Below are 24,878 nucleotides of genomic sequence, written 5' to 3'. Positions count from 1 at the left end.
CTGGAAAGGATACTGTTGAATGTTGAGTTGCCTAAAAGTAGAACAGAGTCGAAAGTTTAAAGTTTCCAGTTTCATGAGCTTTTACCAACACTGGTTCAGCTTTGGTGAAGCAGCTGTCTTCGATTCATTTCTGCTCCTGTAAAGAACCTCTCACCGACTCTCCTAGTCAGGTTTAAACACCAAGACCAAAAGCATGTTGGAGAAGAAAGGGTTGATTTGGTTTACAGATCCACATTTTAGTCCATGACTAAAGGAAGTGAGAGCAGAAACTCAAGCAGGGCTGGAATCTGGAGGCAGGAGCTAATAAAATGGACATAGAGGGCTGCTGCTTACTGGCTTGCTACCAATGGCTTCCTCAGCCTGCTCTTTTATAGAATACAGAGCAACTAGCCCAGTGGTGGTCCCAATGACCTTGCAACTGAATGGGTTGAGTCCTCCAACATCAAGCACTAATTAAGAAATTGTCCTACAATCTTGCCTCTACCCTGATCTTATGGAGACGTTTTCTTGAGGCTCCCTCACTCCAACTCTAGCTTGTGTCATGTTGACATTAAACTAGCCAGCACTCCAATATTTCTGTATGTACCTCCAATAAAACTCATTGGTCCAGTAAGTTGGTCTTTGCTATTATCTTTGCTTTGGTTTGTCAGTAGTTTCCTTCCTGGGGCAAGGAAATGTTTGTTCATATCTCCCCACAACAACTAAATCAACAAAAAAAAAAATTGAAACTTGAACTTTTGTGTTGTAGGACATTTGATCACACTTTGAATGCCAAAACTGTGTACTGGAAAAACGTATTTCTAGTTGTGGCTTGGCTCAGCCCTAGCACAACCTTTAATTCATGACTCTTCTGTAAATAGGATTAAATGAAGTCAACCATAAGTTAAGAGGCAGGGCAAACAACCAGTTGACAGGGAGTGAACATAGGAAAAAAAACATAGAGTGAGAGGAAGACCAGAGTATGGATAGAAAGACACACATGAAGTAGACAGGAGGGTCACTCAGTTTGAAGCGTTTCTAAAACAGCATGGAGAAGGAGAAGGGGCTTTTTTCCTTTTAGGACATTGGCCGAGTAGGAAGCCAGCTGGGTGGTTTCTCTGCCTCTCTGAGCTAGTAGGATTTCAGCCCAGCATTTGGCTCCTGAGTCTTTATTGGCAAAACTGAACATTGGGGATTTTGTTTAAAAATAACACTTTTGAATACAGTTAAGCTAACATCATCGTTGTATGAATCAAAACACTTCAAATGAAAGAAAAGGAACCTGGAGATAAAGCCAAGAAAGGAGTAGATTCCAAGAACAAAAACAAAGGGCCCAGAGCCATATCTTTCAGCTGTGGTAGTTAGAAGAACTTGGAGGCCTCAGCAGGGATGCTTTCAGCAAAGACTGGCATAGAAGTCAAACTTCAGGGAACTGTGAAGCAAAGGTGGGAAAGGGCAATGGTCAATGCCTACTTTCCAAGTGTTAGAAACTTGACTATAAGCACTGCAACACTCTTCTGTATGACGATTTAGAGTTGCGGTCTAAGGTACAAGGAAAGAAGTGTGGTTGCTTTAATAGGGGAAACTCTATTATGTTTCAGGTAAGACTCCCAAGGATAAAAGATACAGGCCTGAAGGATTCATGGTTGGAAATACAACTCCATTGATGGTTTGCTGGCCTAGCTGGCAGGAAGCTCTGGGTTCTGTTCATAGTACAGCGTAAAATGCAATGATATGACGCATGCCAGCAATCTCAGCTCTCAGCACTCAGGAGACAGAGGTAGGAGGATCAGAAGTTCCTGGTTATCCTCAGCTACATTGGGAGCTTAAGTCTAGATGAAACACTGTCTCAAAACAAAACAACTGCAAAATTCAACAAACAAAGAGGAACAAATGAAGGAAGGAAAGAAAGAAGAAAAGAAAAGAAAAGAAGGAAAGAGGTAATGATATAGTGAGACAAGGGGAGGGCACAGCTGGCCATAACTCCATAAAGAAGAAGAGTTAAGTCTAGATAAGCATGCTTGAGGGTAAGGTCTTCCTGGCACAACCACCCACGTTGGGACCATCTGTTCTATCCAGGCTTAAAGGCAAGTAAGGTATGTATAATGCATACATACACACACACATATATGTATAACCTGATTGGCAAGGATTGAATTTCAAAGTGATTGTGACATGCCCAACCTTAACATCTGTGTCTATGTTTAATGCATATTTAGGCTTTCTGGTTTCTCTCTAGAAGCAGCGCACAGCCACGAAGACTTTAGAATTAGAAGACACATTTTTTTCTTTTTCATGGTAACTTAGCTGGAGTCTCTGCACTGTCACAGGGGGAGCAGCACTGTTTTATGACGAATAGGGTTGAGAGGAGCAGCTTCTCTGTCCTCTCAGAGAGGCACTGCAAGAGATGACCGAGACTGGGTGTTAGTGTTGTGACTCAAAGGCAATGATTACGAATGATTATGTGTTGTATAAATAGCTCAACAGCTACCAACCTATTCTGGTAAACATCAAAGCTCCTAAGAGTGTTTTTAAAAAGAAATTAATCACATACTTACACATTTAAATTTTTTCTGAGATATTAAATAATTTCTCCCTAACCCTTCTTTCATCCACCCTAACCCTCCTATACAGTTCTCTTTGCTCTCTTTCAGATTCATGGCCTTCCCCCCCCCCATTTATTGCTATCATGTGCACATGCATATACATATATGTTCCTAAATAAGTGAGTACAACCTGCTCAGTCTGTATGTTACTCATATGTATGTTTTCGGGACTGGCCATCTGTTATTGAAAAATCAGTTACTGTGTTTTTCCCCAGAGAAGAGTATTTTTCCCATTCTCAGCATTCATTAGTTCTCTGTACTTCTTTATGTAGGGTTGAGGATTTCCTCTGTCTAAACTGGCATGTCCTTTGTTATTACCCTTGTTCATCCTTGTTTTTTAAGAGCCACCATTCTAAGTATGCTGAACTTCTCTGTTGGTAAGTGCCTCCAAGAATATTTAGAGAATATTTCTGTAAAAAAGTACAGTGGATCCCCCAGCAGATAAAGGCTCTCTCATTCAGTCAATGAGAGATGAACTCTTCTTTGAAACTGTAGTGGCCATCCTGAGAATGACTTACCCTGCCTTCGTGTGATCATGTGCTTTGATGGCTAGAAAAAAAATAAGCCTCAGAGGCTAGCAAACGAACTTTCTAACCCTCTGACCCTCATAATGGTCTTCCGAACAGAAGTGCGGTGCACTTCAAAGTATTACAACTTTGAGTGTTTTATACCAAAACAGCTGAGCTAGCATTCAAGTTAAAAACCGAGAGTAAAGGTTTAGTAAAAAAAAAAAGTTTGTATTACATTTTAATCAGCTCAACTCCTTTAGGATAGCCAATCAGTAATAACTCAAAATTAAACCAGGTCTTCAAATCACTGTCAAAGCATCAAACTAAACACACACACACACACACACACACACACACACACACTGTCGCCTGGCTCTTCAGAAAAGTGTAGATGAATTTTTTGCAGTACAAACAAGTTTTAATTTTAAAGCCTTTTCTTGTTTTTTAAAAATTTGTTTGTATTTTCTATGGCATTTGTATGGGTTTAACATTTAGCATACAATCATGTGATCAACTTTGGGGATGCATGCCAAATGCTAGGTTGCTAAACAAAACAGTTGCGTATGTCCCGATAGCAGGGTTTGTCTTTGGTTAATTTTCAAAGTCAAATCCCAACTGCCAAACTACTCTTGCTTACTTGGTTAATTTTCAAAGTTAAATCCCAACTGCCAAATTGCTCTTGCATACTTCGTTAATTTTTAAAGTTAGCTGCTCTTGTGTACACACAAAACACAAAGACAACACGTATGGACCTGGTAAGGAGTAAAGGTACCCACACTGTCCCGGGGTACCAAACCCTCCTAGCTCTGTCCTCAAACCCGCGTACAGGCGCCAGCGGACATTCTCAACCCAGCCCCACCCCCCAGGAGGCTGCCCGGCCAGGCTCCAGCTCCTCCCAGATCCCTCTGTGGTACTGTGAGTCACAGACTGTTCAAGTCTGTGCATTTCATTCTGAGTCACCTGACAGGAGCTTTGCCCAGGATCAAGACGGACTCAAGTGTCTACAAAGCAGGAATAGAAGGAACAGAAGCAGCAGCAACGCCAGGAATCTCCAAGATAGAAGCAGTAGGGAGACTCTCTAATCCCCAGAGCAGATACTGACTCTGAAGAGCACCGAGGGAGAGAGGCCAGAATCCCTGCAAAGCAGAGAGAAGAGCCCAGGCAGAAGACACCTGAGGTAAGGAGGGCCGAGGGGCGACATAGATCACGTGGGTCTCTGCCTGGGCCAGGACGTGCAGAGCGCAGGCGCTCCCTGAGTAGCAAGCCTGCTTCCGCGTGGGCGTGTTTACTGTGCTGATCCTGGATTCTAGTGATTTGCGCCGCTTGACACTGTTGCTACTCTAAGCCCTGGGCTTTGATGGCCAGGAGGGAGCGCTGGAGCTTTTCCACCGGAGGTTGGAAGAAACTCCAGGAGCAAAAAACAAAACAAAACAAAAAAGATAGAAGTGACCTGCAACTTGCAGGGAATTTAAGTGGAGCAGCAGGCTAGTTTGGAGTGCTGGGACCATCACCACGCTGGGCAGAAAAGCAATTCCCCTCTGCTGCACAGCTTGCTGCCTGTTCTTTTCCGTTCTCCTTCCTCTCTCCCATCTACCTTTTCACTCCACAGGCTCTTCCCGTTTTCTTTCCTTTCGTTTACATTTTGTTCATTGGGTGCTTCTTGTCAACTTGAAACAAAACTTCTTCACCTATGTCCCTTCACCCTGGGTCGTGGTTGTTCTTCATCCAGGTTCCTCGCTTTCCATATATTTTTCAGTTCTCAGGCACCTGCCCCACAATTGTGCACCTCAGGCCCTGACTGCCTCACAGGAGGAATATTTGTCCCCTGTCATGGCCTCCTAATCTAGGTTGTGTGTCCACCTATGCTGTGGTCCATGGACCACACACATACCCTTTGGGTTCTCCCAGTAAGTCCTTGATCCCTAAGGTAATGATTTTTTTTTTTAATTTTGGTCTTTCTCTCTTCCATCCTTCGGATACTGAACATCCCATAAAATGAAGTAGGTTTCTCTGAGTGCCTCCATCATCCACAGGATCTGAACAAGTAGATCTGTTAACATAGGCTGTCCTGGAGATAGGATCCCAGGGCCCCAATACCTGCTCTGGAATTTCTGCTCACCTCTTTCTTGCCCTACCTTTATTTTCAAACTGCAATGGCTGTCATCTTACAGCCCCGAGTAAGATGACCTGGTATGCCTCCACACATCTTACACGGAACACATCACCTTCCTCATTCCCAGCTAGTTCTTCATAGGAACTTCCTAGGACTCTTGACTCACCCTGAGTGTGCATTTAGCAGGGAGCTTTACATCGATCCTTACTTCCTCCCTCCTTCCAACTTTGCAGTAATAACTTTGCCTGGCAGTTCCTACTTCTGCAGTCAGGGTCTCATTTGCATCAACAGTCACTGGTCCATGATAGTGGCCTGTCAATAGACTCCCCAGGCCTCTTCCACACCAAATAGTGAGCTGTGTCATTTCCCGAAAGCCTGACACCTACATATAACATGTTTGTTAGAAAGCTATGTATGGATTCCAAACCGCCTGTCATGTTTAGACTCATAATTCAGCAAAAGGTGCTCAGCTTATCTCCCCCTGGTGTCTCACAGGATCCCACAGACCACACCCCTGAACACCATACAAACACGATCTGCTGCTGCTTTTTTTTTTTTTTTTTGTACCTGCCAATCTCTCTGTCTGAATTCCCCCTTTGTACCACCTTCTGAATTCCTGCTCACGTTGTCAGAGCTCTCTTTAAGAAAACTACATGGGATTCTGTTAAGAATCTGTTCTAATATTTTGGTGGGGTTCCTGGGCACAGAATCCTTGGCAGATTATCTGCAACAGAGAACCAGGCATTTCAGATTGGTTCCATAGCTATGCTCTTACATCCAACAAGAATAAACATATCTTATAAACTGAATGAAAAGGTTTAACCCAGAAGACACAGAATCGTTTCTGAGTACAATCCAGGGAACAAATGCACTGAAGGCAAAAGGCCCTCTACAAGTTTTCCTGGAGCCTCTCTCACAGTTCACCATGACAGTGTTCACCATGCATCATTCTTTTGACCTTGTTCTGACAAACATGAAAAGAGAGTGTAGCACAAATGCTCTTAGGATGCTTTCGTTTGGCAGATGTGTGGGGGAAAGCAGGGTTCTATGCTCCCATCAGAATGGTATCACACACTCGGAGCAGAAGGCTTGGTTTTCAGAGTGTCGCTTTTCCTGTAAATCCTCTGGACAGTATTTAATTGTCATTGTGCTTATTTCTTCACTAGTGTGATCACATGGTCAGTATGTGGTGGATAGGCTATGATATGCTACTGTTTACCCAACTGTCAGTTGGGTGTTAAAAGGAAAGAGGTCAAAGAAGTGAGATAAAGGAAGAAGAGACATGAAAGAAACCAGAATTAGAAATTTGCATTTCTTTTTTTTTTTAAATTTTTCATCAATTACACTTTATTCATTCTGCATCCCCCCATAAGCCCCTCCCTCCTCCCATCCCAATCCCACCCTCCCTCCTCCCTCTGCTTGCATGCCACTCCCCAAGTCCACTAATAGGGGAGGTTCTCCTCTCCTTTCTGATCTTAGTCTGTCAGTTCACATCAAAAGTGGCTGTATTGTCCTCTACTGTGGCCTGGTAAGGCTGCTCCCCCCCCCCCCCCAGAGGGAGGTGATCAAAGAGCAGGCCAATCAGAGTATGTCAGAGGCAGTCCCTCTTCACATTACTATGTAACCCAATTGGACTCTGAACTGCCCTGGGCTACATCTGTGCAGGGGTTCTAGGTTATCTCCATGAATAGTCCTTGGTTGGAGTATGAGTCTCTGGGAAGTTCCCTATGTTCAAATTTTCTTGTTCTGTTGCTCTCCTTGTGGAGACCCTGTCCTCTCCAGCTCTTACTATTTCCCAGAAGAAGAAAACAGGAAACAACCTAGGAACCTACCACAGAGGGCCTCTGAAAGCCTCTGCCCTTCAGACTATCAAAGCAGATGCTGAGCCTGATGGGCAACTGTTGGGCAGAGTGAACGGAATTTTAGAAATTTGCATTTCTTTAAGTGTTTCTCTGCCATTCTATATTCCTCTACAGAGAATTCTCTGTTTAACTCCGTACCCATTTTTAATTTGGATTACTTGGTTTATTGCTTTTTAACTTCTTTAATTCTTTATATATGCTGGATATCAGCCTCTGTCTGATTGGTTGGTGAAGATCCTTTCCCAATCTGTAAGCTGTTGTTTTGTTCTGAGGACAGTGTCTTTTGCTTTACAGAAGCTTTTCAGTTTCATGAGGTCCCATTTATTGATTGTTGCTCTTAGAGCCTGTGCTGTTGGTGTTCTGTTCAGGAAGTTGTCTCCTGTACCAATGAGATCTAGGGTTTTCCCCACTTTTTCTTCTAACCAATTTAGAGTATCTGGTTTTATGTTGAGGTCTTTGATCCACTTGGACTTTAGTTTTGTGTGTATCAAAGCAGATACTAAGACTCATAACCAAACCTTCGGCAGAGTGCAGGGAATCATATGAAAGAAGGGGGAGTGTATGACATGGAAAGGATAGGAGCTCCACAAGGACAAAATATATCTGAGCACAAGGGTCTTTTCTGAGACTGACACTCCACCAAGGACCATGTATGGATGTAACCTAGAACCTCTGCTCAGATGAAGCCCGAGGTAGCTCAGTAACCAATTGCTTTCTCATAGTAAGGGGAACAGGGACTATTTCTGACAGGAACTCAATGGCAGGCTCTTTGACCTCCCCACCCTTCCAAGGGAGGAGCAGTCCTGCTAGGCCACAGAGGAAGACTTTGCAGCCAGTCCTGAAGTTACCTGATAAAACAGGGTCAGATGAAAGGGGAGGAGGTCTTCCCCCATCAGTGGACTTGGAAAGGGGCAGGGAGGAGATGAGGGAGGGAGGGAGGGTATGGGAGAGAATGAGGGAGTGGGATACAGCTACGATATAGAGTTAATAAAATATAACTAATAAAAAAAAGAAATTTGCAATTGGGAGCAATCACATGTAAAATTGTACTTCACGCACTAGTTTAGTTCATTCTTTTGACCTGTTCAGACAAAGTAGCAACACCCACCCCCTGTCCTGACACACACACACACACACACACACACACACACACACACACACCCTAAGATTTTATCCTAAGGTAGGCTCAAATCTGAATTTAGTTATGTTTTGGTTACATGCTATTCTCTCTTTCTTTGGTGCCACCTTCTGGTTGATGAAGGTTGTGAAATTTATTTAGGCTCTTACTTCCTGAAATATCAGGTGAAAGTGGGGATACTTTTTGGCTGGAGACAAGTTAGATCTTGCTGTACTCAGGCTTGATCACAACAGAAAATGTTTCCTGATGCCTACATTCTTTGGGTCAAGTGCTGAAGAAGTTTCACGATGTGGGGTCAGGAAAGAACTTCACAGTTTGCTCTATAATAGATGCCTTCACTTAAAACTACCTTGGGTGGAAGTTCAAACAAAACAGCTAATAATAGAGAACTGCCTCCCACTCCCCACCCAGTCTGAGCCATTCATCCCCTCAATTTTTGTGGCATCTGAGAGATTCAGGTGACCCTCAAGTCTATGGACCCCAAAAATACAATTGCAAAGCTACCATACAAAGCTCTTTAAATTCACAATCTGTCTGTACACAGAAATGAATGTGTGCATGGCCACTCAGGTCTAGCTAAAGTTTCTACTGACTTATACATTTTGTATTTGCTAATTTTCCAAATTAGGACATAATCTTGTAGGGTTTAACAGTTCCTGTTAAAGTTATGTGTGCATAGCCACCAGGCATGGCCTTTAATCCCAGCTCTCAGGGAGGCAGAAGCAGGCAGGTCTTTGTGAGTTCAAGGACTCTACAAAGTCCAGGAGGGCCAAGGCTACACAGAGAAACCCTGGATCGAAAAATCAAAATAAAAAAATTATGTATGCATATGGTTGAAAAAGAACATATTTGAAAAATAGTTTATAGGGATTATAGGCAGTGACTAATTTGGTGAGCTTTAAGTATTGTAAAGATTAATAGTAAGAGTTCCTATAAATTTTAATAAAATGAAACATAAATAAATATAAAATTATTGCAGAAGACACAGTTTGCTAAGATTACAATATCTGATAACAACAACTACTAATGATCTTGACATTTTATAACAATTATAATGATTAATCAATAATGATGGGTGAATTGCAATGGTAATAATCCTGTAATGATTTTAACATTTGTAGTAAGTAATACTACTTTTCATCACTTGAAACAAGATTTCTGCCTTTGTTTTATTCTTGTTCATTTAGTTGTATTTATTTGTGGTGCTGGGTGTGCTGTGGGTTGAGGGCTGTGCCAATTTTTACTTACTATCTTGAGACAGCATCTCCCTAAATTGTCTCTGCTGGTATGAAACTTAGTCTGTAGCCCAGACTGTCTTTGACCTTGGGATCATTGTGCTTGCCTCAGTTTCCTGAGTATCTGAGACAACAGGACTGTGCTGCTTGGCTAGATCTAGACTGGGGCATTTCTATTTCCAGAACCAGGTTAATAGGCTCCAGTGGATAGAACTCCTGGGTTCTTGGGGGCAGGTCTGTAAAATTGGCAGGAGGCATTTAACTTAATTTACATTTCAAAGGGGCAAAAGGCCTAATTAACAATTATAGGTTTTCTAAATTGAACTCTTTAGAAAGAAGGAAGTCTGGGCACTAAGCAAGAGGAGCCCTGTTTTGTTTGTTTTTTTAGTTTTAGTTTAGCTTTATTACTGTTTAGTAAAGCTGAGGTGTCCTGTTCAAGGCAGATCCAAAACAGTGCTAGTCCAGTGCCAGTGATATTAGGCTTGGTTTTCTTGTGAAATAAACACAAGAACACCAACGCATGAACACACACACACATGCACATGCTCACACAAGCACACAAACACACACGCTCATGCATGCCCATGCGCAGCACAGGCACACAAGCAGGTGCCCACACTAGCCTCCGAGGATCTTGTGGAAGATGTTGCATCTTGGCATCACTCTGATTCATCTATTAACAGTTCACACTTCAGGTTAGACCACTATAAATACAACCTCCAAAACAGGTGAATTTTTGTCCTCCCAGTTTTCACGATGTGGTAATAGAAATGCACTTTGTATTCGTAGAAAAATTAAGATTATTAATGATTCTTAGAACATTCTTTATAATTATATTAGAAACATCAAACTGAAAGAGAAAATAGTAATATGCTAATGTTTGTGGAGGTGTTGTGTGTGTGACAGAGAGATGATCAGGAATGACTGGCTCTGGAATCTAGGATTTCCAGGCACTAATTACTCCATGGCGCTCTGGAAGGATCTTCGGAGCCCTGCCCAGCCTTCCAGTCCCTTCCTCCTTGAGGCAATGACTTCACTGACCTCAATGTGCCATTTATTAGGGTTAAAGAGCTGGTGCTGAGAACAGTGCCTGGGAATGTAGCCTATTTGCTACGTAATAGAAGGACTGACTGAGAGAGAGAAGGGTTAAACTACTGGCTATTTAATAGGGACTGACCATTTGAGGGCGGGATTAAACAGAGTTGAGGATGTCTAAGCTCCTGTTTCAGAGTCCTATGTTGATGGGCCACTGTTTGGTTACCTTTTTATATATGCAGGGAATATGTTTTATTTTGATTTCATAGTGGCTCTGTATTATTTTCGTTAGACAGGTATTGATAGAAGCAATATAGAAATGTGTGGAAGGTCAGCTTTGACAAATCAGGGGAGGCAGGGAAGGTATGGGTAGAGTTGGCAATTACTTTCTCAGCAGACTTTTAACTGAGGGTACTAAACTTAATTATCTGGGGCTGGTGCTCCTTGTGACTGGGAAGAGACTCTGAACTCTTTTTAGTCTTTGGAGAACAGTGAAAAAGAATGAAAAAAAGAAGAGAAGAAATAATCACACACACTCAGTGGACAGAACAAAGCAGGCTCCAGTGAACAAGTCCCAACAAGCTTCAATAACTTCATATGTACATACATACATATAATCAGACAGACAGACATAAACACATACATTCACACACATTTGGTGGGTGGAGAATGGAGTAAAGCTCCAACTCCAACAACAACCACGCAATGTATACACATACATACATACATACAGACAGACAGACATGCAGACATATATACATTTACACATTGTGTGGATGCAGCAAAGCTCCAACCACCTTACATATATACATACTGGGTGGGTGGAGCAAACTCCAATGGCTCCAACACTTTTTACTGTTGTCCTCAAGCTTTTATACCCCCTAAGAAAAAGTTCTGTTTGGAAGAAGAAAAAAAAAATTACCTCCTAGCCACAAAAGCAGTCATAACAAAAACAGATAAATTTGTTACACAACAGGGATTTCAGGATTATTGAGTACATGAGTTTTTTTTTTAATTAAAACTCATACCTGACTAAGCATTCTTCATCTACTTTTTAGCTCCACAAACTTATTGTAAATTCAATGCAATAGTTTTTTTTTTTTTTTTTAATGTCGTAGGTTAACAGGGGTTTTAGCCAAGGAACAGGTCATCTATCTTTCCTCTTATTTTCGATGTTTAGAATAATAAAATTAGCACTAAGCTCCTATTGAAGCTTTTATGCCATCCCACAGGGGGCTTAAAATTACTTGAATCAATTCAGGAATTCTATAAAATTATTATCAGGAATTGTAAAATAACCAATTCATCTAAACAGCATTATTTCATGAAAGCACACCTTCATGTTGACCTGAAGGAAATTTGCCCAACAAGTGGGCTAATAATACCCAGGAACAATCATACCAGACTGTAGACAGCGAGGATCTTCTCATGCTCAATCACACCACACCAGATACGTGAGGAATGCAGCAATGACAGCATGAGAAGGGACATCAGCAGCAAGAAAGCTCCCGGGGCCATGCCTCTCCGAGATACACCCATTGCAGCCATGCAAAATGGTGGGCCTTCTGGAAGCTCACTTGCCCTCTACAGTTCCTGCTCAATGGCATCTGCCAGAAATGAAGAGAAGAAGATGGACATCTCCAGGAACAGAATTGTTCTTTAATCAAAACAGCTGAAGGATCACAGTCTCTTGGGAGCACGTGAGACTGTGTGCACATGGCATGGGGTTTTTGGGGTTTTACAGGATAGAAAAGAGAAACAATGGGGATGGAAGATTTCATCTCAGGTCAGTTCTCCTGTAGCCTGGAGGTGGTAGATACCAGTGGGGTTGGTGTGTGGGTCTCCTCAGCAGACACTTCCACATATGCTGTCTGTCAAGTCAACTTTCCTGGCCGGAGCTTCTCAATCCAATGAGACTTTTAGATCATTAACCCTTCAAATATTCCACAGACTTTGTGACTATAAATCATGCAAACTCATTATCTCAAGGTTCTAGAGGTTCAAATCCACCATGATACCAAAGAGCCTGTTACTGGCTCTTACCAAGCCCTCAGGGGACAATCTTGGTTCTTTGCCTTTTCCAGCTTTTTGAGGTGGCCTCATGCACTCATGGCCTGGCATCGCTGGGATCTCAGCCTGCATCTCCTTTTCTTACTCTAAACTTCTTGCCTCTCTTTGTGAGTTCATTCGAGTTTTATTGATACTGTGGTTCAGTGTCTGTGTCTAAAATCCTTAATTAAATCACACGAGTAAGGTACTTACTGCTAAGTAAGATAATAAGATAACATACAGGGTTTAGGGGTTGGGACTGGTTGTCTTTTGAGGTACAGATATTCCACCTGATATAGCTACTGTCCTCTGATGGAGAGACTGATGCCCATGTGACTACAGAAGGCCTCTGTTGATGTGCCTCTGTGTTGTGCCTTCACTCTAGACCCTCTCAGATGGATGAGCTCTGTGAAGCCAATGGCTCTTTTGCCATCAGCCTATTAAAAATGTTGGGTGAAAAAGACAAGTTACGGAACGTGTTTTTCTGCCCCCTGAGTTTGAGTTCTGCCCTGGCCATGGTCTACCTCGGAGCCAAAGGAAACACCGCTGCCCAGATGTCCCAGGTATGCTGGCTGGAAGTTGCAGGGAGAAGTAGATGGGAGAATAGCAGCAGGTTAGTTTTGGCACACTGTAGCAAAGGGTTCCTTTTGTTATCAGCTAGTTAGTGAAAGTCAGTGTGGCTGGTGGGTGGGAGGAGAGACACTGTGGTGATCCTGACATGGACCAAGATAGGATGAAGCAATCATGTGGGGCAAGTCACCTCTTTTACAGTTTACCGGGAACACTGAGTGTTAAATTATTTTATCATCAAACATTCTGGTAAATTCACATCTTGTAGAAAAATGGTAAATAAGAGTCTTACCCCCCACAAAAGAACAGAGTACAACCCAGCTTTTCTATCTTTTCAGCTTTTGTAGGATTAAAATGCAACTATGTAAGTAAGCTTTTGTGGAATGGGTGATTTCTCAGGTGTGATTATACATAAGTTGAAGAAAATGAGCATAAATGTGGAATTAGTTCTTTGTAGATCATTTAGAGGGAACATATAATCTGCTGGAGCTCAAATAGTTGTGCATACCCTTATCTACAAGAGACATAATAGTGATACCTTGGGGACTCGTTTTTAACCATACGCGAAAGCATCACACAAATGGCCCTGTGGATAACACTTTGCCACTAGCAGAAGGGTGTGTGTAGATGATCTTATGCAATGCATCCAGGGGCCAGAGCTGAGGTCTTCTCACTGACCTCACTGGGGAAGAAACCTTGGGGATGAGACTTGGTCAGAGACATAACTCTCACATGTTCTGGAAAAAAGAAATCTTGCTGTTTTATACTTGCATTCCCTGGTTATTAGATTCATTTCCAGTATCTAGTTTTTATGTTACCCAGCCATCCTGACTTATCTCATGATGCTTTTCTGGGATGGGTGATTCCTGCAGGCCAGTGGCTCTCATTCGAGGGGAGCATTTTGCTTCCTCAGGGACCCTTGGTAAGGGCTCAGCCATTTAGTTCTCCTAGCAGAGAGGTGCTACTGACACCTAGTGGCTAGAGGCCCCAAATGCTGCCAGTGTCCCCCTCTAGGCAGCCCTGCCTCAGTGAGAGTTCTGGCTTGCAACCTTGTTAAGACAGGCAAACCTTTTACTAAAGAGCCATCTCAGACTTTCATCACTTAGCCGTGTCTGTGCATACGTAGGAGGGGAGATAATGGTCATGTTTAAAACAGGTTATTTATTTATTCTATCCCTAGGTGCTTGGTTTGAGTGAAGATGAAGATGTTCACCAACATTTCCAGACACTCCTCACCGAAGTTAACAAAACTGGCACTCAGTACTTGTTAAAAAGTGCTTGCCAACTCTTTGGAGAAGAATCATGTGATTTCCTTTCGGTATGTGTTAAGAAGAGTATCCACTTGGGACCCAGAATGCACCCCCCCGCCCTCCCCCCAAAAATAAGACCAAGTTCTCAACACAGCACAAAATTTAATTGGGGCAGGACAAAGACAGGAGACAGAGGAAGAGGGAGAAGGGGAAGGGAACAAAGAAGAGAGGAGAAAAGGGGGCAAGGAAGAGGGGTAAGTGGTGTTTGTCCTAAAGTGGAGAGGAGCCAAACACAGCCCCTAGGAAAATGGCAGTTTACAAGGAAGAAGCGAAAACCCAGTGTTAGGATGAGGTGATTAATATTAGTTGAGCAGGTTAATTAGTGTGTCAAGGGGGGCTTTGGATTGCTGGACTTTAGCACTTTGATAGCTAGACCTTGCTACTGAGCCTCGGGAGGAGGAAGTGGCCACTTAGGGAATAGGCTTTAATGGCTAGCATTAGGAATGTAATCTAAAAGTTTTTTTAGTAAGGCAGAGGGAAGGGGAGAGAAGGGCCAAGCCAGCCAGAGCCGTGCTTACCACGTTCAAGTTGGGCAGAATCCCTCCATTCCTACATTTTTGTTGTGTCATTGGGTGTTGGGTAAGCGGCTGGCATTTTTTTTTTTTCTGGGTGCTTCCTGCTGACATTGGGGTGTTGTGGTTAGGGGACTGGAGGAAGCTGGGTTGTTGCTCAAGGCCCAGAGAAGCAAGCTATGACAGCTGACGACGTCTAGGTTCTGCTGGATCATCTGAGACTAGGGAAGTGTAGTCTGTGAGGCTGGACCAGGCAGTAGATTCCACGGAAACAACTGCGGCTGACTGTGGAGCTACTGGATCAGTCTGTAGTTGATTTGAAATCTGTTGGGGCAGATAGACTAGGGACAGAGGATAAGTTAGGGAGTTTAGAAATTTATTTATTTATTTATTTTTGATGTACGTTTGCAACTTTTAGGTTCATGCTGGTAGTTGGGAAGAGGAGTCCCAAGACCAGGGAAAAGGGGAGAGAAGCAGGAAAATGGAAAGATTTCTCCAAGAAGTGGGGAACCCAAGAAAAGGGAGAGAGATCCCATTTTTAGGAATAGGCTATAGGCAGGAAAACTTGGGCTGTTGCTTGCTTGATGTCTGTTTGAGAGCTCTTGAGAGGAGCCAGGAAAATTTAGATTAGCCATATAAGGTTAACTGGGGAACATCTATTGTCTGAAAACAGGGTGTGGTTGTGTGAGAGAATATAATTTGAGAGGCTCTTGTCACATTGGAATAGTTTTTCCTGGGGTGTTCAGGTGGGTTCTGAAATTGGAGTATTTTAGGAACATGTATGATCTGGGAGGCTCTAGGCAAACAGTACAAGGTACAGTCTGTAACAGGTTTTTGGGGTTGGTGTGGAAAGGTTGAAAGAACTTGGCTTTGGTTCCTAAAAGGGGAACTTGGATGGTGAAAGGGATACTCAATCAGTAGTGGGGGTGGGACATTGGCCCCTGTGGTGAGAAGGACTCCAACTAAGGAGGCCACTTCTTGATAAAAGCCCTCCCTGAGGTAAAGCCAATATGTTATTCTCTTGCACCCAGACAGACATCCTCCCCCTTTCCTCTTTACCCATGAGTGGCCATATAATCTACCATCTTATAGAGAGCCCCTCATAACTCCTACCTCTGCTTTGGGGGATGAGTCTTACTGAGAACCTCTCAGGGTCTCTTACATTTGCTCTGTCTTCTGAATCACCACTGTTGGATGAGTGCCTGCTGGGTGGGGAAACAGCAAAGTCAGAGTCAACCCAGCCTGTTTGGAAGAGACCTTTCCATGCTTTGTGGGTGGATAACTACAGTCCTAACCTTTGTAAGTGTCTTTGTGCACAAGGCATTTTTCTTAACAGGCTGTGGGGCGCCCAGTCAGGTGCACATTTTCACCTGGCATCCAGCATCTCCCTCAGGGCAGTGTAGGAAGCCCACACAGTTGTGAGGATCACATGCAACTTGAAATACAGCATCATCCTCACAGACATTTAGACTAGGGAAAATGTTAAGAGAAAATACTTGTTACCACAGTTTGCAAGAACCTTTGCTGAATAGTGCCCAACCTCTGTTTGTGTCTGTAGACCTTCAAGGAATCCTGCCAGAAGTTCTATCAGGCAGGGCTGGAAGAGCTGTCCTTTGTTAAAGACACGGAAGGGTGCAGGAAGCACATCAATGACTGGGTGGTGGAAAAGACTGAAGGTAGGGGGTTTTAATTTATATGGACTTTAGAGTTTGAGGAGCAGGAGAGCTGTGGTGGGGTTGGGCTGGGTCCTCCATGGTTTTCCTCCTACAACCCAGTTCTCAGTGATGTGATGGGGTGTTTGCTGGGCATCAGGAAACACTGCAAACTAATTTAAAAAGAAACCTAATGTCTCTAGCCTGCTTCCATAATTCCTTTTCTCCATTTTTTTTTTTTTGTTAATCATCCTTCCTTTCCCTATTGCAGGTCTATATTTCTGATCTTTAGGAAGCCTCTGCTTATATAAATCTGATTTGAAGATTAGTACTAAGCAGTGATTCTTAAACAGGATTTTTTTTTCCTTTCAAAATGTCACGTCATAGTGGCTGAGAATATTTTTAACTATTGAAATTTAAGAAAATCACTAGCTAAATACCTTATCATGCACAGTAGAGACTTACCTCAGCCAAGAATTAATTCCAAGTTAAATGTTCAAAACAGTGTAATTGAGATTTATAGTGCTAAGGCCAAGAGATCATTGTTAGAATCAACATATTTATTTGTATGTTTGTTTGTTTGTTTGTTTTAGTGTAGAAAACTGCTACCTTTTTAAACTTGGCAGAAGTTCAAAGAAATGCTCAAAGGATAAGCCATAGCACCTCCACCTGCTTTAAAACTTCTGTTCACTCATGGCATGTAGGTACATACCTGCCACATCAGCCCTAGTGAGAATGATCAAGGTGGAGACTGCAAGGATGCCTCTGCCCCATAGCAAGGTTGAGGCCAGCCTGTGTTATGCAAAAGACTGTTTTATGAAGAAAAGAATAAAACAGGTTATTGTTTAAGGACAAATGATGCATATGATTATAAGAGGATGCTTATTTTTCTCTTTTCCCTAAATCACTATAGACTTCTCTTACATCGTCTTTCTTCTTTTCCTTCCTTTTCATTTTAAATCTTTTTATGTTTTCTGTAGGTAAAATTTCTGAAATCCTGAGTCCTGGAGCGGTCTGCCCACTGACTAAGCTGGTTCTTGTGAATGCCATGTATTTCAAAGGGAAGTGGAAGGCTCAGTTTGACAGGAAGTACACAAGGGGCATGGCCTTCAAGACTAACCAGGTAGGACAGTGTTTCTAACATATTGTTATTTTCTTAAAGTAGCAAGCAGAAAAAGATGATGATGATGGATGGGAAAAGGAACAGCTTATTTTATACTATTTTGATTCTTATTCTGTTTCTGAATGAAACTAATGCCCCCTTTATATCTTTAATTAGAGTTAGAATGGGAAACTAGAATAATGTGTATACTGATAGATATTTTTTTTCCTTTCTGTTCTCATCTTTGGTCAATTGCATCTTACCTCTCCAGTCAAACGACTGTTGTTGCAGTAAGATCCTGCCTAAGCCTTGTCACTGTGTCACTATCATGTCATCATTGTAGTTGCTTAGATATCTTATGCCACCTCAATGGTAGATATGCTGACCTATTGCTTCAGAGTTTAGCATTACAGGATCTTTAATGAAAAATAAAAACATGTTATCAGATGTAAGTGTAATTTTAAATAAGGTTTTCTACATTCCCTCTAAATATGAAGTGGAATTTGACTTACGTTATTTTATAAATACACCAAGATATGATTGTAAAATGTATTGGTATAGCTTTAAAACTACCTGACTGTAGACTTCATGTCATTGTCCCCTCCCAAGGAAAGCAAAGATATAAAACCAACTCTGCAACTGGGCAATGCTTCAGAACACAAGTGTATTATTATTATTATTATTATTATTATTATTATTATTATTTGGTTTGGACTTTGTAAACAGGCCCTTTTAGCCCGATGGTTGAGTGGCAGTGAATTCCCTCTTAATTAGGAGAAATAATGCTGAACTGTAAACCCATGGAAGTGCTTCGCTATGAGTTTTCTCAGGAACAATCACTATTTCTCCAAACGCAATGTCATTTTAAGTCCTGTTCCATTATCAAACTGTCCTTTTTTTCTTTTTTCTTTACTTAGTAATACCTCATCAGAAGAACAACAGTCCATTCAACTCGATACTGCAATGTACGAGTAAAGATTTTGCATTTAACAGACTAAGTGCATAGAAATGATGATCATGTTATGCTTTTCTGACCCTCAAGGATTGGATATAGCTTGGTGTTAGTAAATTATATTTATTGTTTTGGAAATCTCACTTTCGTTTTGTTTTTGTTAGGAGAGAAAAACAGTGCAGATGATGTTCAAGCATGCGAAATTTAAGATGGGGCGTGTGGATGAGGTGAACATGGATGTCCTGTCTCTGCCCTACGCAGACGAGGACCTGAGCATGTTAATTCTGCTCCCTGATGAAAACACTGATCTCGCTGTGGTGAGTCCTGGGCAATAAATGTCTGTGGATGCCAGCTGAGCTCCTTTTCCTAAGTCCATCCCAGTAAACATTTGCAGTAGACTTTCTAACTTAGGTCATTCCAGGTGTGCCTTTTAGTGAACATGTGTATGCATTTTTTAAGTGTTTAGGAGTAGACAAGTTTTGATAAAGCTAGGATGAGAGAGTTACCAAAATACAACAGCATTTTTTAATTCAGGAAGGCAGGATTGGTTGATAGCCAAATAACTCTTTAACAGAGACCCTGGAAGAAGGATAACATTGAGTAATGGTGATGTTTCTTAGGTATCACCGTGATGATGAGCTCCATGGGAAATATTTTAAGAAATGCAGGTTCTAATCTAGCAGATAATGGCTTGAGGTTTTGATTTCTAACAAGATTTCAGATGAAGCAAGTGCAGTAGACCCATGGACCACACTTTGGGTGTGAGGTAGAGGTATGTTTGGGAGTGGTTATTACCTTTGATTCTCCTCATGGTAGGAAAGGAACAAAGTCCAGGGATTTACAGAGTAGGAGGTGTATGACCAACAGTGTTCAGTTAAGGCAGCTCTTGGTTGGGAAGGCCTGAGCACAGCTGACTGTAGGTGACCCCGTGCTTCCAGTCAATATGAACCAGCTGTAGCACTGGTGCACAGCATCAACAGTGAGACCACTGCATTTTACTGGTTTACCTATGTAATCAGAAAGCTGTTTTCATAAGTCAAGAATGAGAACTGTCATGGCCGTCTGAGAAGAAGTTTGGTAAAGTCTAGGACTAGAAGCAAAGTCACGCAGCTGCCGTTGGGTGAGAGCACTCGTCTCTAGGTAAAGGGATGAGGAAATGCAAGTGCACTAGCCTACTGCCCTCCTGATTTTAAAATTCGATCCTTTGTTATTCCAGGTGGAAAAAGCACTCACATACGAGAAGTTCCGAGCCTGGACAAACCCAGAAAACATGACAGAAAGCAAAGTTCAGGTTTTTTTCCCCAGATTAAAGCTGGAGGAGAGTTACGACCTGGAGTCTTCTCTTCAGAGTCTGGGAATGATAGATGCCTTTGAGGAAACCAAGGCAGACTTTTCTGGAATGACAACTAAGAAGAATGTGCCTGTGTCCAAGGTCTCCCACAAGTGCTTTGTAGAGGTCAACGAGGAAGGCACTGAGGCAGCTGCGACCACTGCAGTTATCAGGAATGCCCGGTGCTGTCGAGTAGAACCGAGGTTCTGTGCAGACCGCCCATTCCTCTTCTTCATCTTGCACCACAAAACGAGCAGCATCTTGTTCTGTGGCAGGTTCTCTTCTCCATAAAGCCAGTAAGAGGCTGAGGCTTGGGCTCAGTTTGTAGAGTGTCTGTGCAGCATGCATGAGGACCTGAATTCAGCCCTAAGCACCCTTTAAAACTAGGCGTGGTGGTGCCTGCCAGCCATTCTAGCATTTGGGAGGTACAGGGCAAGGTCATTCTCAGCTACATATAAAACTTGAAGCGAGTCTGCTATGCAGAAGATCTTGTCTCAAAAATTAAAACAAAAACAAAAATAGAAAAAACAATCCACCAAACCCAAAATAACAAAAACAAAACAAAACAAAACAAAAATACAAGAGAGTGTGATGTGTGATTGCCTTATACACCATTCTTCGCCATATGCCCAAATTAAAATTCCTCGTTACCAGGTTGGCAAGGTGATTTCAATGTAAAAATAGAAAAAAAATAATATGCTTAATAGTTGATGAACACCTTTGTTGACAGTTCCGATGCCCTGTGTGGGAGTTTGGAGCTGAGAAGACCATGCTTGGTTTGGAGTGTGAGAGGTGGTTCTCATTGTCTCGAGTTTTATTCACAACCCTCAGCTCCTAAGGTGCTGTACCACTCTGCTAACATCTTTGAGCTGTGGCCCCCCCCCCCCCCGACAGACTTACCAGGTCTCCCATTCACAAAGCCAAGGGTGAAAGCTATAGAATAACTGCTCTATCTGCCCTGTGTCTCCCAAGTAGCTGAGACAGTATCTCACTTCATCAGTGTTACCAAGAGTCTTCTATGTCCCATGGTTCAGTCAACTCTTCCCACAAGTTTCAAGAACAAGTTCAGGCACTCAGCAGCAAGCATCAAAGCAGAGTTGGGAGACAAGGCTCAAAAGTGTGGTCCTTATCTCCCCCTACTCTTTCCAATGCACGCAGCTCCAAAGAAAACTTCACTGAATGATTCTTATAAACAACTCTCTAGTTATCCACATGCTCAGATGTGAATCAAATGCTCCCCTGATGACCTAAATGCATATACATGCCAGTATCATTACTCATCAGGTTGTATTTATACAGGTATGTGTGTAACAATTACAGAAGTCATGAATATAACAGGGAATGAGGGGCCAGAGGAGGAGTTGGCTGAGAAGTGAGGGGTGGGAATGTAGAGTACTTATTTATGAGATTCTAAAAATAAAATTAAAAATTAAATAAAATGAAGACAATTACATTTTTTGGCTAGATATAATTTCTATATGGCAGAAAATGGGAAATTATAAGAAATGTACAAAGAAAATTTAAATCATCTGCAAGTCCTTTGCTCAGAAATTGCCACTAATACGGATATGCATTGTCTCTGTTATGTGTGTGCAAATACAAATTCATAATATTTTAGCACAGGATAATGATCATTTTGTAGCTTATTTTCACCCTTAGAGTAAGTCTTGCTCAAGACAATTATCATTCAGTGTCAATATCTTGAGGTGCATTAATTTTCAGGATGAGGAGGCATTTTTCTGTAACTGAACCTACTTAGACAGTTTGGAAAATTAAGCATGCATTGCAGACTACTGTGTTGAATATTCTCAATATTTGATCAAGCTGTTAATTTCTGAATCAATATTACTAAAATGATAATACTGTCAGCGTAGTGTTTAGCTATGTGTTAAGACATCCAAATTGATCTCCAAAAAGTTGAGCTGGCTTAGTCTCCCACTTCGGTTTTCATTACAGTACACTAACTATTGCGGGTCCTATTAATGTTTAACGAGGGAGACTAAGTAACGGTGACTCCTGACTCTGCTTTATTCTCAGTTGACAGAATCGTGCACAGTGTAATTCTTCATTAAATCTCACCAAGCTGTTCAGAAAGTGTCCTCAGGCCGCTGTCAGCTCAGGAGCTAGGCTTTCCAAAGCAGGTTTGGCTACAGCCCAACCAGAGGACTAGGGAGTATGACTGTGAACTTTGATCCGATTTCCATCTCTAATTTGGAATTACAGGTTTCATGAGGTATAGTTAGAATAGAAATAATTGAATGTGCAGTTCAGTAAGTTCTGAAACATGGGCCCCTGATGCCACCTGCACAGTTAGCATGCAGAACATGGCCATCACACCTGCAAATTTTCTCTGAAAACTTTGGGACATTTTTTTTAAAGACTTTAAAATTTTTTCATTAAAATATAACTTTGTCATTTTTTCCCCTTTCTTCACGTCCCTCCTACTGGTCCAAAGTCCACCCATAGTTTTTTTTTTTACATATTCATATAAGTGGATCAACATACAGATGCCAACTGCTGAACCCTGTTCAATGTGGTATGCGTGCATTTGTCTCTAGGTCTGACCACTCAGTTTGAGATAACCAGCCCTGGGGTACTTCCCCAGCGATGACTAATTCTTCTTCTCTCAGCAGATGCTAATTGTTTGCAGCTTTTCGTCTAAGGGTGTGGCCCTATGGAAACTTTCTATCGTTATGTCAGCTATTGCTGGAATTTGAAAGTTTTGTAGGTAGGCATGGTGTTGAGATTTCACTGTTTCACCTACCTGTTAGAGAGAGAAGGCACAATCTCACAATAGATTTCCTGGTCCTCTGGCTCTTACAGTCTTTCTGCCCCTCTTCTGTGATGTTCCTATGTACCCTTTCAATTCATCCCCTGTGTTCAGTTTCAGCCACTTACCCCCCCCTTCCCACTCTCAGGCAACCGCTTCCTAATTAATTTATGTTGTTAAATACTGTGTATTATTCTTATAATTTCCTGAAAATATTTTTAGATTTTCCTTCATTACATTATACTATACACATATATTACATTATTTATATATATATATGTGTGTATATATATATATATATATATACACATAAATAGTTTCTTTTGTTTCTACTTAATATGTCATTGTATAGACATAATACAATTTGTTTATCCATTCATAATTGTATGGATATTTGCAATGTTATCAAGGTTTGATTAGTGTAAATAAAGTTTTTAAGAACACTCATGTTCACGTATGTGTTTACTAATGTTTTCACTTCTTTTGACTGACTACATAGTATGGGAACGTCTTAGTTATATGGAGGGGGTGCACATATAACATTAAGAAACTGCCACGCCTCTTGTGGTGGCATTTGTTTAATCCTAGAACTCATAGAGGAGATGAAGGCATCTCTATTAAATAGTCTGTTAGAGCAGAGTGTCTGAGGCCAGCCTGGACTACACAGTAAATTGCAGGCCGGTAGGAGCTATTCAGGGAGACCCTGTGTCAGAGAGTGAGAGAGCAAGAGAGAGAGACAGAGAGAGACAGAGAGAGCTTCCAAACAGTTTGCCCAAGTCAGTTTTATTATTTAATATTTCCAACAAAGATGTAATTGCTGTACATGCTAAACAAAATGTGGTTGACCATCAATGTTCTTTTATATAAAGTGTCGCAAGTCATAATGGTTTTAGTTTGAATTTATCTTAAAAAATGATCATGTTCAGCATTTTTCCACCATGGGAAAATAACTTTTGAAATTTCTCACCCATATTATGCCTGCTTATATTATTTTATTGAGAAATAAAATGAAAGCAAATTATCAAATAATCCATGTTGTGGCCTTTTCTTCTCATAAAAATACTTTTTATTTATTTATTTTTATTATTACAGTTTATTTACTTTATATACCAGCTGTAGCAACCTCTCTCATCACCTCCCAATCGAACCTTCCCTCCCTCTTCTCCTCCCATCCCTCTCCCTCAGTCCACTGATAGCAGAGGTCCTCTTTCCCTTCCATCTGACCCTAGCCTATCATGTCTCATCAGGACTGGCTGCATTGTTTTCCTCTGTGGCCTGATACAGCTGCACTCCCACCAGAGGGAGGTGATCAAAGAGCCATTAAAGTTTCTCAATTTTAATGAAGTACTATGTATTATTTGGTTGATGGATGGTGTGTTTGCTATCAACCTAGGAACTTCATTCAACCCAATGTTTCAAGAACTAGCTATGTGTCTTTCAGAAATGTTAAGTGTTCAATTACAAATTTAGGCATAGGATCCATTTTGTGTTGTTGATATTGGAAATGTCCATTGTAATAACTGCATGCGTTTCTATGTTGAAAGTCAGCTGATCATGTTCAAGTGGTTCTACTTTTGAGTGACTGTACTTCATTGATCTGCCTGTCCATCTTGATGACAATAATACCACATTAACATAATTGTTATGCTTAATACTGAACTCTGAACACAGTTAAGTCTTCCATTATTATGCTTATGTTTTCAAAACTGTTTTTCTTATTTTGAGCCTTGTGAATTTCTCTAAGTGTGAGATTTATTTTGGCTACTTGTATAAAAGCTTGTTGGGACATTTATTAGGTTTGCCTTGCTATTAACAGAAATCTAGAGTCAGTAGACATATGTATCTTTCAATCTATGAACAAAGTACGTTTGTCTATATTTAAGGTTTTTATCTTTGCATTCTATTTATAGTTTTCAATATACACTTTTGTCACAATTACTGTTATATTTATTTTTCAGTATCTCTTATCCTATGCTATCATACTATTACATGTTTTTTTTTTTAATTTCTGGTTATTTGTTGCTGGTATATAAAATATATTTAGCACTTGAATTTCAATCTTGTTTTCTGCAGATGTGGTAAAAATCAGTTTTAGTAACTTACTACTTGTCTCATATCTTTGATGAATACTGACATAAGATTATATGACTTAGT

General features: G+C 41.4%; 1 protein-coding gene across 1 annotated transcript; it reads left to right on the top strand.

The window, feature by feature from the left end:
* The first annotated feature begins 3,882 nt into the window (after positions 1–3,882).
* LOC110549530 (serpin B8) lies at positions 3,883–23,753 on the top strand. The gene is made up of 7 exons (XM_021638755.2): positions 3,883–4,271; positions 12,912–13,089; positions 14,277–14,414; positions 16,477–16,594; positions 17,551–17,693; positions 18,789–18,941; positions 19,841–23,753. The coding sequence occupies exons 2-7, from the start codon at positions 12,922–12,924 to the stop codon at positions 20,243–20,245; spliced, it is 1,125 nt and encodes a 374-aa protein (XP_021494430.1). The 5' UTR covers positions 3,883–4,271; positions 12,912–12,921; the 3' UTR covers positions 20,246–23,753.
* Positions 23,754–24,878: the final 1,125 nt, after the last annotated feature.

Source organism: Meriones unguiculatus, chromosome 18 (assembly GCF_030254825.1).
Source record: "Meriones unguiculatus strain TT.TT164.6M chromosome 18, Bangor_MerUng_6.1, whole genome shotgun sequence".
Classification (NCBI taxonomy): Eukaryota; Metazoa; Chordata; class Mammalia; order Rodentia; family Muridae; genus Meriones; species Meriones unguiculatus.
The sequence above is the reverse complement of the archived record's forward strand: the minus strand, read 5'-3'. Positions and strand labels throughout refer to the sequence as shown.

What these genes read in the sequence shown, in the direction of transcription:
- LOC110549530 (XM_021638755.2), top strand. Translation starts at nt 12,922, where the DNA reads ATGGATGAGCTCTGTGAAGCCAATGGCTCTTTTGCCATCAGCCTATTA. An exon ending in AATCATGTGATTTCCTTTCG is followed by an intron (nt 14,415 to 16,476) that starts GTATGTGTTAAG and finishes TTGTGTCTGTAG; the next exon opens with ACCTTCAAGGAATCCTGCCA. An exon ending in GGTGGTGGAAAAGACTGAAG is followed by an intron (nt 16,595 to 17,550) that starts GTAGGGGGTTTT and finishes TGTTTTCTGTAG; the next exon opens with GTAAAATTTCTGAAATCCTG.